This window comes from Syngnathus scovelli, chromosome 16 (genome assembly GCF_024217435.2).
Source record: "Syngnathus scovelli strain Florida chromosome 16, RoL_Ssco_1.2, whole genome shotgun sequence".
Taxonomy (NCBI): domain Eukaryota; kingdom Metazoa; phylum Chordata; class Actinopteri; order Syngnathiformes; family Syngnathidae; genus Syngnathus; species Syngnathus scovelli.
In genome coordinates, this window is record NC_090862.1 from 1,367,610 (window position 1) to 1,383,269 (window position 15,660).

The 15,660-nt window shown below is 47.7% G+C and overlaps 1 protein-coding gene across 2 annotated transcripts; it reads right to left on the reverse strand.

Moving 5' to 3' along the window:
- Positions 1 to 639: 639 nt before the first annotated feature.
- Positions 640 to 15,603, reverse strand: prr12b (proline rich 12b). 2 transcript variants are annotated; one of them, XM_049743831.2, is made up of 17 exons: positions 14,900 to 15,603; positions 12,919 to 13,070; positions 12,572 to 12,733; positions 8,015 to 12,372; positions 7,709 to 7,915; positions 6,817 to 6,891; positions 5,974 to 6,303; positions 5,535 to 5,835; positions 4,215 to 4,837; positions 4,022 to 4,138; positions 3,668 to 3,801; positions 2,868 to 3,583; positions 2,680 to 2,799; positions 2,522 to 2,619; positions 2,311 to 2,442; positions 2,078 to 2,173; positions 640 to 1,616 (listed from the first exon to the last, which is right to left on the reverse strand). In XM_049743831.2, the coding sequence occupies exons 1-17, from the start codon at positions 14,980 to 14,982 to the stop codon at positions 1,482 to 1,484; spliced, it is 7,839 nt and encodes a 2,612-aa protein (XP_049599788.1). In that variant the 5' UTR covers positions 14,983 to 15,603; the 3' UTR covers positions 640 to 1,481. The 2 variants fall into 2 exon arrangements, with proteins under 2 accessions (XP_049599788.1, XP_049599787.1); XM_049743830.2 differs by having other exon boundaries at positions 5,535 to 6,303.
- Positions 15,604 to 15,660: the final 57 nt, after the last annotated feature.

Consider the following 15,660-nt stretch of genomic DNA (forward strand, 5'->3'; position numbering starts at 1 on the left):
TCAGAAAACATTGTTTGGCTCTTTCTAATAAGGCCACTATTAATGCAACTGCACTGAATGTATTCATCATCGTCTATTTACAAAATGTACATTTCCTCCCATTTTCCATGTTTTTTTTTTATTATTTTTTTTTTCTCCAATGCATTTCAATGGGCGTCAATTATCATATCGTATCTGAATCCCGCTGAAAATAAATATGTGTTCCTTGAGTGCATTAAAGCAAAATACTACCGTAGCATTCTCCTTGCTCAGCGGCACATCTGTGTCAACATGGGTCATCAGGCGGGCCCTCTCAGTGTGGGCTCTTGCTCTGGACGGATAGCAACGTCCCTCTGGGGTGGCTTGAAAGAGAGCATTGTCAGCGCTCACCACCAAGGGGAAAAACATGTCCCAAAATTCAAAGAGGAAATGTACCTGTTGACATGTCTCCCCATGTAGCAGTGGTTCTTCTCAGGCAATAAAAGTATAAATGCCTGTGAATATTATTACATGTGTTGCTCCACCGTTTGTGTTCAATATTCCCTGCTTAGAGAGACTATTTATTAAGCTTAAGGTGGTCGTATCTAAAAAAACTAAATTGCAAAAACAATAAAATCGTCTGAACACACTGAACAATGGAGATAATGAAGCATTCTTACCTGTCATTCGAAGTGTTTTATTTACGTTTGTCAAATACAGGAATTTCATGTACAGAAGAAGTTGGAAGCGGAGAATGAAGAAGCTGTACACTATTTACACATCATAACAATATGCTCTGCAAGAATAACCTTCCGAGAGGTCAAATGATGGCAAATATCAATCAACAACAAACAGATAAAAAGGACGCACATTAACAACGGACATTTAGGCGTTTGGAGCATTTCATGTCACACTTCCTTTAAGAAAGTTGATTTTTTTCTTTTTACTGGAATAAAACCTCTTTGTGGTTGTCTTTTGAAGAACAAACACACACCCAAAAAAAAAATAATAGAAGTTATTTGAAATACATTACCCCTGAATCTCAACCGCTTTCAGACAGAGGCAGGTAGAAACAAGGAGACTATCACATAGTCACTTCGTTTTATCTGTGTAGGTCTGAGAGAAAGAAGAAAGCACTACAGGTGGGCCATTTTTTTTTTTTTTTCTATACCCATTTAAAACATATCCCCAAAATTATTTACAGCCATCAAACCCTTTAGGATGATCTTTTCTTTTTTTGAAAAATGTCATTGTATAAATGATACAAACCATGGTTATCAATAGCAACGACTGTGTTTTTATCTTTTGTTTGGCCTTCATTCATTTCCATGCGGCGTACTGGCTGACCGAATTGTCGCCAAACATCCTTCGCAATCTCTTCAAAAAATTCTTACCTGGTCTTTTTTTTTTCTTGAAATAATCATCTTCAAATATATCAACAGTGGCTTTCTTCTGCCCATAGTAAGAGTTGTCCAGAGAGAGTTCTGTCTGGACATGTTGCAGGTCCATACAGACGTTGTTTTTCAGGCTTTGCCACTGAGGCTGAGCAACTCCATGAAGGAATTAAAAAGCCTCTCAAGCCAGCTCTGGTTGGCCATGCACTGCTGCACCACCTCCTCCTGGCCCGGGTCGTCTGCAGCCTGCTCGATGCTGTCCGTCTACGCACAAAACATATTTTCAACATGTGATTTGCTCTCATTCCATCTATCTATCTATCTATCGAAGCGTTTTAATTTTTGTTTTGCAGCCCACAGGAGATGTTTTTCAAAATGATAGTCTTTCTCCCTTTGTGTAATGTGTTTGTTTTGGAGTAATGGCTTCTTTCTGGCACAATACTCTGTAGATAATGACATACTCTTAGCATGCGCACAAAAGCCTTTCGCTTTTGTTTTGGAGTTGATACGCACATCCCAACCAAAGCACGTTCATATCTGGGAAACAGAAAATTCTCTCCTTCTTGAGAAAATAACAATTGATTTGTACGCAGACTTTTTTTTTTACACTAAATTGTGACTCTGTATGGTAACAAGGTTTCAGTTTAAACTTGAGAAAAAAAGTAACTGGAATGATACGAGATGGGACTAGCTCTTCGTATTTGAGCACAAAACAGCAGTCTTACCTCCTTCTTGCAATGGAGAAAGGTGTGATACTTGTAGTGGTGAAGGGAATGATACAGACTGTAGATACGACATGTTTCCATGGAGAGCTTCAAATCCTGAAAAGAAATTTCAAATTTATCCTCAATGTACACACACACAAAAAAAAATCCAAGAATCCTTCCCTGAACATATAAGATGACGTTGTCATGGCAACAGCAGCAGCAGCAGCAGCAGCAGCAGCAGCAGCACTTACTTGTTGCTTAGGAATGCTCCTCTTGCAACGGTTGAGAGTTTTGCGGTTGTAACCCTCGCCACCAAGTCGAACTTTGACACTTCCAGATTCCAGCGGGTCTGCTGTCATTTTAGGAAATATATGAAGAGCCTCCTAGTGAGCAAGGGAGACAAACAAAGCAGGAAAGAAATGTAACTTCTATTTGAAGCACCTCCTGCTGTTTCTGCCTTACCTGGTGCTGAGCACTCATGCTGACTCTCCTCAACAATCTTTTTTTCTGCTCATTCAGCAGACTGTCAATCTTCCTCATGGGTGGCAAGTATAACTCATCTAAGAAACAAAATATATTTTATAAACCTGGATCAATTGTGGTAGTATGTCAGTTCTCACCGTCGGTGTCCTCCAGGGCTTGAATCATGTCCGGATCCAGCGCCGTGCTGACCAACATCTCCACGTAGCTCCGAAACATCTCTCTCATGGCCCGGCTATTGAGTCCAACGCGCAGAGGACCTGAAAACGCAAAGAACTCTCGCTGAGCTCACGGACATTGTGATGTTTGCCCGCCCGCTGATACCGACCTTCGTCTTCACTGGGGAGAGAGGAATCCGATTCGGAGGAGGAGGACGGCAACTCCTTCATCCACTTCTTCCTCTTCTTGGGAGGAGCCTCCGTCTTGTCCAGTGTGCTCTTGCCTCTGGCGTGGCGCACCATCTTCTTGTCAACTCCTCTGTTTTCCTCCTTGACGCACTGAACTTGACCTCTCCTGACCTCCAGCACCTCCCTGGCTGCTATGCCTCTGGCCAAGTCCTTTTCTTTCTCAGATTTTTGTCTGTCCTTTTCGGCGACTCTCTCTTTGGCTTGAAGGCGATCCTTCCCCTGTTTGTCCTTTTCCTCTTGTCGCTTCCTGTCGTGTTCCTCCCTCTCTTTGAGCTCCCTGCTCCACTTTTCTCTCTCTTTGTGTTCCCGCTCGGGTTGTGTCGTCTCCTTGTCCTTTTCTTCTCTCTGCTGACTCTGCCATTTGAGGGACGCTGCTTTGTCTTGTTCTTTAGCCCTATGGTTGTCTTCATGTTGCTCAGTCTCCGTTTCTTTCCTGTGCCTTTCTCTGTGCTCCCTCTCCTGCTTCTCCCTCTCCAATTTTTCCTTGCGCTCTCGTTCCTTTTGCTCCTTCTCCGCTTTCTCCCGTTGGTCCCGCTCTTTCTTGTCCTTCAGCTCCTTCTCTTTGGGTCTCTCCTTGTCCCTGTCGTCTCTCTCCACTCGCGGTGGGGTGGGCAGTTGTTTTGGGAGCGTTTGGCGCCTGTTTGGGAGAAAAGAACAAGCTGAACGAGCCGACCGAGACCATTTGTAGCATTGTCTTTTGCGGTGGGAGCACCTGACTTACCTCAAAGTCAGACCAGTTCTGTGCCATGGCTTTCTGGAACATACTCGGACATAGTCTTTCTTGTTGACATTCTCCAGGAACTTCACATACAAACGCTGGTATCGCATTTTAGCGTCACCAAAATAACCCAGATACTGCGGGAAGAGACATTTAGAAGAAGAACAAATTTAAGGGCTTAATTGGTGCCATTACCTTTCTCGCCTTTAAAAGATTTACAAATGGAAAATAATTGACAGGTGATGCACATAAGTCAATATCACATGAGCATGGATTTGTTCGGTGTGCTCGTTGAATTTTATTTTTCCTTTTGGGTGCAGCACAATACAATAGCATTTCGTGTACGGCAAAACTCACATTACTGGTTGCGCAGAACTGCCTTTGACCATCCTTGATCTCCGGGCTGAATTTTTGGAGCAAGGCTTTCTGCACTCTCCAGATTGGCGGCGGCTCCCGACCCGTCTGCAAAGCCATCTGATGACAGAAACAAACCACGTGTGCTATTTATGGCCGGTTATTAATCCTTCCCGTGAGCCGAGGAGGAACTCACCTTGAGTGTCCCGATGTCCTCTGTTCGGATAACAAACTCATCCCGTTCGCGGAAGATTCCCTCGCCTCCGCTCTCGCTGTCTTCCGCCTCGCTTTCCCCTGCGATGGCAGCGTCGGCCTGTTTCTTGGCCAGGTGCAGGGCGGTGAGTCGCTGGGACGCCGGGGCTTCTTCTGGGGTGGGTGGGGACGGAGGTGCCGATGAAGAAACGGATGGTGAAGAAGACGAAGAAGAGGAGGAGGGGGAAGCCTGCCCAGCTTCGGGTTCTTGGTCCTGGTCAGAGCACGATGGGGGAGGTGTGGTGGACGGAGGGGCGATGGAGTGGCTCTGAGGAAGGTTGGAGAGAGGCGGCGATGGGAAGGCGGGAGGGGAGGTGGAGGGGGGTGGCGAGGTGCCCGCTGTTGGAGCTGCTTGGTAGGAAACCTGCTGCTGCTGCTGCTGTTGTTTACAGGGAGGAGAAGAAGGATCCACCTCTTCATCCTGCTGGATCGGCGCCGGGGACTTTGCGGAGACAGACAGACGCGCGGGAGGGAGCGGCGAGGGTGAAGAGTAGGTGGGTGGTGAAGGAGAAACAGAGGCTGATGCTGACAGTGGAGCCGGAGCGAGCGACGGGCCTGATGAGGAATCTGGAACACAGGAAAGAGGAAGAGGAGGAGGAGGGGAGGGGGAGGGGGGGGAAATCAGCTTCACCTTCAGCTAGGGAATGCGGAATGAAAGGCACGCCACCGAACCATCTGGTGGGTTTTACTTTGTTGGGTTGGACTATACATTTTGATATCAATTATTTGAGGAGTAAATCCGCATATCATTGATGCTCATTGAAATTCATTGGAAGAAAAGAAATACTTTAGTGCTGCTGAAACCCAAAACAGCCATATTAAATATTAAATTTTCCATAAAAAACGGGGGAGGAGATAAAAATTGGGATGTGGAATTGGTAGGGGGGGAAAAGATATATTAATATAAAAATTGAACCCAATTTCCAACTCCCTTTGTACAACAGCGTGGACACATGGTCAGTAGCAAGTGACTTGGCAGATGATCTTAATGGTCTGCTTCTGAGGGTTGTCCTCATCAGTGATGAAAGTTTTTGGCAAAGCTGACAAAGCATTTCAAACCCTCGTGAATGTTCCGCCACCTGCTAAGCCAAAATGATTTGAGAGCAGATGACCATGTCATTTTTGAACAAAGAGAACCAATTACGCTCCAAATTAGATTTAGTCCTACAAGCGAGTCCAGAATCATCTAAGGATTGACATTTGAAGACCTTCTGTTAAACATCTATGAGAAGGAAAAAAAAAAACCTCAAGATGACGGTATTACCTTCAACTTTGGAAGCCTCTGACCTCTGCCTTTCAGATGCTCTCTCCTCTTTCTTCACCTTCAGCTCTTCCAGAGCTTCCTCGGTGGTAGTTTTCCCTCCTCCCCCTTCTTCCTCCTCCCTGTGTTCTCCTGTCGTCTCACTTTGGCTCTCCTCTTCCTCTTCTCTGTTGGACTGTGAGGAGACGAAATGGTTCTCCTCTGGAGCGTGAAGTTGATTGTACGTGAGCATTCCCACTTCGCCGTTAGCCATAGCGGTGACCAGGGGAGGAATGGCGGGAGGCAAGGGGCTGAGCGCGGGCTCCTGCGGGGTTGGGGGAGAGATAGTCGAAGGTACTTTCACCATAGCAGAGGCCATAGCGGCGGCCAGAGAGTGAGGAGTGTCATAAAGGGCGGAGATGGCAGACGAGATGCTTTTCTGCAAGTCTTGGTTTTTACTGACCGAGTCTTCTTCGTCAGAGGAGAACGACGGCAGGGCCTCCAGGTTCTCTTTCAGTTCGTCATCCAGAGGTTTACAAGGACTGGGGCAACTACTGAGAGCTAAGTCCACCCCCTCGCCTCCCCTCTCCTCGCCGAACGGCTGCTGCGGCGATAGTGGCGGTGTGGGAGTTATGGGTCTGATCCCACCTTTCAGAGAGGAACACGTGTCCATGCTTTCCTCTTCACACCTGTCATCTACCAGTTGGAGGCCTGGCTGTTTTTTGCCCGTCTTCAAGAAGTCCAAAAAAGATGACATGAAGCCAGGTTTAAAGTCAAATGCTTTCTCGTCGACCTGAAAAATAAGAATAGAGATTAAATGACTAGTACATACATAGTACTTTTTTTTTCCTGTTTTTTTTTCTTTTTTCTTCAAGACTGCATCGACCAGTCAAAGTCTTATATTCAAAAATTTCCATAAACATATTTTAAGCTGTCTCAAATGCAAATGAAATCAAGGAAGAACATTCAGTTTGTTGCCTTATTAGTAGTAAGACTTGAGAGACAGCAGGTGGCAGCATGGATCCTGCACTTGAAGAAAAAAAAAATACAGTAACCATGGCAACGGCTGCCCTGGTAACAGTGATCCCTCTCCTCTCTTTTGTCAGTCAGAGAGAACTGGCTGTCAGTCAGCTCAAACCTTCCTTTTCCCCCCAAATCCGATGATCGGAAAACAGCACAGAATGTTGCACATTTGTCTTCGTCCTTTTCCATTTATGGCACAAGTGAAAACATGCAATGCGTGCTGTTTTAAAAGCTTTACGGCGTAAAGGCTTGGCTTTGCTTGTCTTCATGCAATGCAACTTACAGAATTGGAGAGTTTCTGCATAGCGCCCCAGCCTTCGGGGTTCAACGGATCTTCAATTTCTTTCTTCCACGTAATCTGTGTTGTAATCAGAAAAACAAAAAATGTAAATGTTTGGTGGCATTCTTGAGCTAAAATCACTAGATGCTTCACCACTCAATTGTTAAGGTTGTGCTCTATCATTCTACAGATTTGAGGGGGGGGGGGGGGGAAACCTCCAACCCTCCCAAAAAAAAAATCAGCACTATAACCATGGTTACCAAGTCGCCACAATGAGCGCATATCTCCAAATACAATCACATAACTGTAAAGGAGTTGGACAGAAGGTGCTTTCTTGCAGCCAAAATATAGATCACACATTTAATGTTCAAACTGTAAAAGAGATAAATCCCTATTTAAATCGCAATACCAGACCAGAATAGCGAGACATTTTTTAATCAGACTATTTTATTTCTCGAATTAAATTACATAACGTGACCGCTAGCTATTTTATAGCATATAAAAAAAGGGCCTATAATTTACTACATAGTGAATAAAATGAGAACGTATAGAAAACGTCATGCTTTTTAGTACGCATCAAATATTTCTGATTCTCAGGTCTTCATTGTTAATAGAAAAAAAAAAATCACTGTTTAGCCAATTTTTTGCCACCATAGCCCGCTTTTTTTTTTTGTCTGTCATTTTGCCACTCCTCTGTGAAAAAGCCGCTTGATTCGCCCTCAAGCTGTTGTGAATAATTTGACAGAGGAGATGAGAAACTCTCAGCTTTGGTCACACATTGAACAGAGCCAGTCCATTCAAATCTGCATAGTAAAACCCGTATTGTCGTCATTCGCATGATCTTTTTAAGACAATCAATCGATCGCATGCATTGAATTGGCTTTGGTGTAGATACCTCTCCAGAATTCTCATGAAGCATCTTGTCCCGCGTCTGATTGATTTCATTTCTGCTGTTGTCGATATTGGCACTGGGTCCAGGACTGGGGCCCAGTGATGGCGCTGACCCCATGGATCCGTCAGACAGAGCTGGATCGGTGCTGGACAGTGAATCGGTCCTCAGCAACGATTCTGATGGGGGCATGGCGGAACCCAGGAGAGCGACCTTAAAGACACATCCCCGATAGAACTTCAAGTCAGACAAGGATTTTGTCTTATTTGACACGTCATCGTTGGTAAAATCCAAATGTGATTTTCACTATACCTTGACAGGGCTGCCTGGATCTTGTTGCAGCTGTTGGGCCGGTTGCTGCATATGTTGTTGGTAATTGTGTTGCTGTGGTTGGTGATGTATCGGGTGGTGGGAGGGGGGCACGTGATGATGCAAGAGATGTTGCGAGAGATGGTGGTGGTGGTCCAGCGGTTGTCCGTGATGTTCGTGTGGATGCTGTTGGAGATGCTGCGCGTGGCCGAAGTGCTGCTGCTGCTGCTGCTGTTGATGCTGATACGGGAGGTTGCGTGCTTTATTCATATCTTGATGAATTTCCACGTGTCCTTCCTCCCTCCTACCTCGACCTCTCCCCCTCCCGCGACCCCGTCGACTTTCTCCAGCCGTTGATCCCATCAGGCCACGGCAGTAAGAAGGCTCCGGAAGAGGGCGTATTCGTGGTCTTCCTCTAGGGCGAGGAGGGCCTTCACGTTTGGGTTTGGTCGGTTTCCTCCCTCTTTTCTTTGGACCGTCCTGGGGGAGGAGTGCTTGAGAATGCCCGAGGGAAGAATAAGTGGACGGGTGGCAGAAGTCCATGTCAGTCATCAGCGGACTGAGCCCGCCGACTCCGGGTGTACCGCTAGACTTTCGACAACTAGAAACCAAGTCAGGGAGAAGATCGGGAAGGCGTCGACTGTTCAGACGTATATCGGCCGGACCGTCGGCTTTATCTTCATCGTCTTCAAATTCATACTCTTGCGCATAATTTTTCTTTGTAAGGGTTTGGGGCTCACGCCGCTGTTTCAGCAAATGAAAGGAGCTGCTGGTTTTTAGCATTTTTTTAGGTCGAGATGAACAAAAAATGGCCGAGGTCATACCGGGATTGCTCGAACCTCCGCCGACTTCCACAGATCCAGTCATTTTGTCTTGAGCAGATGGATTCAATCCCATAGCAGGAGTTTGCGTCTGGATAAGGCCGAGTTGATCGGTATTCACAGTTGAGGGCAGATCGTGGGTCTTCATCGAGTCAAGGTCTAAATTCAGATTTGTATTTCCAGATCCGGAGAGACCGTGACAATATTGTCCGTAGCCTTGATCTCCGTGATGACCCACCAGACCGTAACGTTGTCCACCATCTCCTGTTTTTAGGACATCCATGCCCTCTTGCCCACGAGCTTGGGTGACGTCCTCTTGAGAAGTCTGTCCGGTCACTGAATTTCCAGCACAACTGGACTTATAGTTTGCTGAGCAAAACATGTCATCCATTCCTGGAAAGAAAGTCCTGTCTTCATCATTTAAGAGCGAGTCTGAAAAGCAGATTGACGTTAAAGACGTAAACTGCTCCTGTTGCTGATTTGGATTCAGTCTTGTTTTTCCACCAGGGCTCACGGTGTCATACTGATGTTGCTTAAGTGGCTCCATCTGGGTGTGCGACAGATGATTTTCCGTCTCTCTCGGTTGGGACTGCTGGAGTTGTTGGGGGGTTCCTACGTTTGCTGCCATCCGATGTGCCTGCGGATGAGCTAAATGGGAAAGTTGATGGTGACCGTGCGCTTGGTGTTGATGGTGTGCGTGGCTCTGAGATTGGTTGACATGGTGGAAATGAGAGGTGCTGGGTAAACCCATGTCTGGTTCCGACAGGAAGCCATGAAGCTCTGTTTGTTGAGGATGGTGGTGGGATGCCAGACTGTGCTGTTGTCTATGCCTTTCCCCAGCAACAACGTCACCTTCTGCACCAATCCTGATGCCGTGTCTATCTAAAGACAGAGAGCCTCCACCATCTCTGCTCCTTGACTGCGAAAGACGCTGGTCCATCATATCTAGCGTGGAGTTCTGGTTGATTCGGCTTTGCTCTCTCGGTGTTCCCAGGCTATAGCGTGTATCCAAACTCTGATTCTGTAGCTGGAGTTGCAACTGTGAGGACTGATTCTGCGTATGGGAATCCACCCCTGCCAGCCCTGCTCCTCGAGATGATCCCATCATATCTTGCTGGCTTAAGGGATGTTGCTGCTGTGCTTGCTGGGGGTCCATTTTAGTCCGCGACATGACAGAATGCAGCATCTGAGTTTGCTGAGGACAATCCGGCGGCGAGTTCATCATCTGGTGCGAAGCCTGATTTTGTCGCACATCTGGCGTATTGCACAAGTAGGAACTATCTGTCCGATCTGAAGCCTTTTTTAACTCCATGTGAGGATGCGAGTGAGGATGGTTTTGCTGAGACTGATGGGGGGGTTGAGAGAGCTGTTGTTGGCTTTGAGAATGGGGTGACAGGTGGGAGATATGGTGGGAATGCGGGTGCTGCGTGTAGGGGTCCCCTCTCGCGTAATGACCAACAGAACCCAGGGAGTCGTGTTCTGATTGATGCGAGTGGTTAGTATGGGAAAGAGAGTCTGCGACCCCTTCGGAAGTGGATTTCGGTAAGTCCGACTTGGTCTGTTGTTGCTTCTTCTGTGATATTTCCAATTGACTACTCAACCCACTTGTTACTTCACTAATAGATGTTTCGGGGTCCGGAGTGCCAGCGCTATTTGTACGAATGACACTGTGAAGGTGGTAACGCTCCTCGGAGATCTTGTTCATGTCATAAGTCACCCCCTTAGCGTCTGCGTCTTCAGATAATGGGAGTTGGGATCTGTGCAAAGACGCTTGATGATGCTGTGCAGAATGAGAAGTTGAACTTTGTGTGTGGAGTAATTGCTGGATGAGGAAATCGTCATCTTCCTCCTCTTGGGAGCGCTCGCCTCCAAGCATGTTGCTCTGCGTTTTTGGTTTGGGCGGAGTTGAGTGGTAGGGCTGTTGGTGTGTTTCGTTCATGTGATGGGACGACGCCATGAATGTGGGTGAGAGCATGGAGGGTAGGTATTTGCTGGCTCCTGAACTTCCAGGGGATTGTGCGGGTCGTGCAGAAGCAGGAGAGTGCAACCCGGGGTGGGGCACAGTAGAACTGATAGAAGGTGCGGGACTGGACTCATTCAAGTGGTACGAATTGCTGCCTCCGCTGGCGGCACTGGCAACCCCGCTTCCGGAACCTGCAGATCCAAGTCCAGTATCAAGTGAGGAAACTCCAGATGCTCCACTTCCTGTTGCTCCCGCAGCATTTCCATACCCTAAAGAAGGACTTTCTGCTCTTCTGTGAGAAGCTGAACTAAAGCTTGAATCCCCAAAGACAATCTCTGCTGAGAATGAGCGTCCGCCTGAGCCTAAATCAGTGTAGGCCTTCCCTCCATTCCCTCCTGCTCCAGAACTGATGTCTCTTGGATTCGGAGAACCAAAGCTAGCGCAAGACTGAGACATGTGAGTCGACGCTGGCTGGTTAGGCGAGTATGATTGGGCTTGTTGCTGGGGAGGGGTCTGGCCCGGTAGACTTGTGCTAGATTTAGACCCTGGTGGAGAACCGTAAGCTGAGAGGCGGGCTTTGGGAGCTGACTGGGCTGATGGCACCACCGGCAAAGGAGGTGGTACCGGTACCGGTTGAGGTGGGGGCTGCTGACGAGAAGGAGCGGACAAGGTGCCGGTGCTTGTTTTGGGGTTTGAAGATGATGAAGAGGCGCTGGACGAAGCCGTCGGCGGGGTCTGTGAGGTTCGCGATGAAGATGATGTTGAATTTGATGAGGAGTTGCCACTTGCGGAGCTCTTGTTTTCTTTCGACCCAGATAAGGAGGAGGAGGCCAAGCTGGAGGAAGAAGAGGTGTAGGGTGTTTGAATATTGGGTTGATACGGTTGTGACTCGGACTGTAATGAGGGTTTGGGATCTGATGGTGGACTGTGCTCCTCTAAGGAACTACAGGACATACCGGCATGACGGTGTTGGCTCGGCATTTGCTGAAAGCCCATTGAGCCGCCGCAACTGAGATATTGCTGGAGTGGGAGTGGAGTGGAATGAGCCGGGGAGGAACGTTGGTAATGTTTTATAACGGTATCTTGACGGGGAATTGCCCTCTCGTGTGGAGGAAGTGGCTGTGGAGGGGTTGTGGGTATCAGGGCTGGAGAAGATGAAAACATGGAGGCATTATAGAGCTGAGAGGACTGGTTGTGAAGTTGGGATGACAGGAGGTTAAACTGGGGAGGGGGGAGGTGGCAACTGGAGGAGTTGGGCGGGGCATGGTTCTGCGCCATTGGCGCTAGCTCCTGCGAGCTCCGGTAGGCGCTACTCTGGGAAGACAGCAGGCGATCAAATCCCAAACTGGACTGGGAGGAGGTTTTAATGTGCAGCAGGGGATCGTGAGGGGACAACAAACCATTGGAACTTGGACTAAAGGTGGGGGTGTCCTGGAGGGATAATGAAGGAGTGAAGGAGCGTCCAGAAAAAGAGCCAGGATGTTGGTATGCGGAAAGGGCTGAAGAGGAGGGGAAGGAGCCGGAACCCGGAAGAGCTCCTGAAATAAAGAGCTCTGTTGGGGCCGGTGTGTGCATTGCTAAAGGACACAAATGGACATTCAATGGATATGGTCAGTTATTACGAGTCACGCTTCAAGATTCACTACATTGGGGAGAGTTCAAATGGGGTCATTTTAACAACTGACGATTCATCTTTTGAAATGATTATTTACAATCTTGCAGGGTTTCACTTGTGTTTCCATTAAACGAGGATTCCCCTAACATGCTGACACTTACCAGTCTGCCAAGAGGGAGTGCGAAATTGCGTGAGGAGGGAAGAAGCAGAGGGTGGGGGCTGTGGACCACGGGAATCTAAAGCTGAAATCAGATTCATGACGGATGGATCGGGACCCGAGGGGCCCGAGTGGTGGAGACTGGCATCAAATAGACCTGAAAGGCCTGGCAACAAAGCGCACATGTCATGTTTTCAATTTGAATTTGATCAAACGTTTCATATTTGAAGTCAGATATTAATATACATTGTTTAACAAAATGTGAATCAAAGAGGGGGGGGGGAAAAAAGGGGATTGATCAGTTGGATAGATCTCAAAACTTTTTTTAATTGATGCTATCTTTTTCCTTACCCAATGTGCGTCCACCCCAGGCCCCACCCTGTCTGGAGCCTCCCGGGTGGTGATTGGTTGCATAACTCTGGAGGGGGTGCGGGGTACCATAGGCTTGCCGGTGGAGCAGCTCGGAGTCGGGGTGTGATGAGCCGGCACTGCCGTACATGAGGCTGAAAACGTGATCAACATTAAGTTCTTTTAGAAAATACATGGGGGGGGGGGGGGGGGGGGAGAGCAATGTAATAATTCAACTCAACCATACCTGTGCAATGTTGACACTGTATCATTGTTTTATTAATCAATTTTCTTAACTACTTGTCCTCATTTCAAGTAATCATGCTATTAATGCTAAACCTATAATAAATATTGAGTCAGGGAGCTTATTTTACATTACAAAAACCACCTTTTGGCACAACACCAAACAGAAATATCACAAAAAAGTAGTTTAGTTTTATCATGTACTGTGCTGGAGTATTTAATTATTCTACCAGTATGAATCACTGGCATGGGTAGGTGAAAATACATTACTGTACATAGTTATAATTTCACACTTGATGAGTCATCGATGGTGGCAATTGCAGAATTTATTTTTTAAAAATGATTTTTAAAAAGCTATGCATTTCTCATAATGTATGTAATGATACCATATTTGTTTTTACTGTATTATGTTCCTTGTTATTAATTTGGTGTGCTGGATGCTGATATTTCTTAACCAAAATATAATCTTTCTTTTTTTGCAACAATGGCAGGGAAGTTCCATTGAATTCTGTAAGCCATTTATTGCTTTTAGCTGTCCTATTGCCAGTTTATCCTGCATCACAGACATGCATAAATATGGAATGCTCATACACGCAGCATTTTTCCACAGACAGCTCGCCAAAGAATCTGACGGAGGAGCGATGGTTGGTCATGGTTGGAGGTTGTCAAGGCGACCGCTAACGTGAAGCAGCGAAGCTAACAGCAGCTTCGACTGAATTCAGTGAGGCTTCCAGGCCGCGCGCGCGCGCGCGCGCTTCATTCCAGCACACTGGCTGCATTGGCGTGGAAAGAAAATCGACTCAATGAATCATTTATTGGCGGGAGAACTAAGTTGGGCTGGGTGCAACTGTAGTTCAGTGCTGAATGGTGTCAACGTAAAACGACTGTTTGCTAGATCTTTAGCCCGATCGCTAACCGGAGCTCCGGTCTCGGATCCGAGCAAGCACTGGAAGAATGCGTGGAGGCAGGCTGTCAGCGTGCTGCATTGGCACACGCTCACCAACATGTGTGCACAATCAGCCAAGTAAGGCACCTCGCGAGGACAACTTGCCGGGCGACGAAACGCAACTTGCGGAAGGCATTGCATCTAATTAGCTGACGCTTAATCCGGCGACAGAACGAGGGCACGTTCGTCAGTCACGTGACATGATTGCAAAGCATTGTTTACTAATCGGGGAAACGTCAGATTTAGCAGTACAACACTGGAGGAGGAGGTGTTTTGTCATTTGAAAACAATGCTCTCTCCCTCTCCCTCCGTCAATTTTGCTGAGGAAATGTATTCCTGAGCCGTTTGCACTTGTCTGTTGAATATGTGCAAATAGTTGTCCAGACGGGAGAGAAGCAGTGAAGCATGCCCCCCCTCCCGGAGCTTCAAGTGTCTCCTCTCCTGTCCTGTCACGCGTGTGTTGTCTTAAGGCAGACAAAGCTGCAGAGGTGATGGATAACAATGCAGCCCCCGCGTATGGAGCCAGATGTCATCTGTCATTCTTCCACATGTCTCCATTGAAATAAATGAAGCCCCCCTCTTTTTTTTTTTTAAACCCCCGCCCGCCCATCAACGCGATTCCTCGTACTGTCACTATTAACCTTCCATCGCATTTTAAAGACGCCCCCACCCCCTACCCCAGTTTGATGACAATACGCCTGACTGTACCTGAGTGGCGAGCACCGTGCATTGGAGCCCGCCTGGCTGAATGCAGGGGTCCCCCCCCCCACACGCCCCCCAAATCACCTCGCTTACCTTGCTTTGGCCGATCTGTCGTAACTCCATCCCGTCCCAGAGCCGAGATCTCCGAAGCCGGCTGCAGAATAATTCCTCTCCATGAAAAAGAAAAAAAAAAAGGAGGCTGCCTGGATGAAGATGGGCAGCAGATAGTACGAGTGGGGTGGGGGGGTAGGGGGGAGAGAGAGAGAAAGAGAGACAGGGGAGGGGAGGAATGTCCTCTCTTCCTTCTCTTTGCGCTCGCTTCTGTTTATTTCTCTGCTTGACGAGCCTGTAGACTGGGAGGAATGGAGGGAGGAGGAGGAGAAGGAGCGAGTAGAGGAGGCGGAGGAGGAGGGGGTCACAGCAGCCAGGAGTACCTCCTCCCCATACTGTCTATTGTCTCCCGCGCTCAGCTCCACGTTCCTCAGCAGCTCCAATACGCAAGCCCACCACACCAAAGCTATTTTGGCCCCTTTTCTTCACAAGACGCCATTTTTAAGACGATTCTTCTCTTCCGTCCCCCTCCTCCAGTTCTCTCTCTCGCTCTCTCTCTCACGCACATTAATTTGTTACGCACGGCAGCGCTCTCGGTAGTATTGTGGGGGCCCTTGAGGAAGAAATTGGCTGTGCTGAACAAGCTCCGCTTTTTTTATGGTCACTCGTCTGCCGTTTTAACGACAACCACATGCTGGAACGTGCAAAAGAATGGCGCGTTGACATCTTCCCGCCAGCACGTGCACGCGCGTGTACATGTCTGTACTAGCCAGACAAGTTGGCTACAATTGTACATCCTCGAA

What these genes read in the sequence shown, in the direction of transcription:
- prr12b (XM_049743830.2), bottom strand. Translation starts at nt 14,982, where the DNA reads ATGGAGAGGAATTATTCTGCAGCCGGCTTCGGAGATCTCGGCTCTGGG. An exon ending in TGCAGAAACTCTCCAATTCT is followed by an intron (nt 6,304 to 6,816) that starts GTAAGTTGCATT and finishes CTTATTTTTCAG; the next exon opens with GTCGACGAGAAAGCATTTGA. An exon ending in AGAGGCTTCCAAAGTTGAAG is followed by an intron (nt 4,838 to 5,534) that starts GTAATACCGTCA and finishes CCTGTGTTCCAG; the next exon opens with ATTCCTCATCAGGCCCGTCG.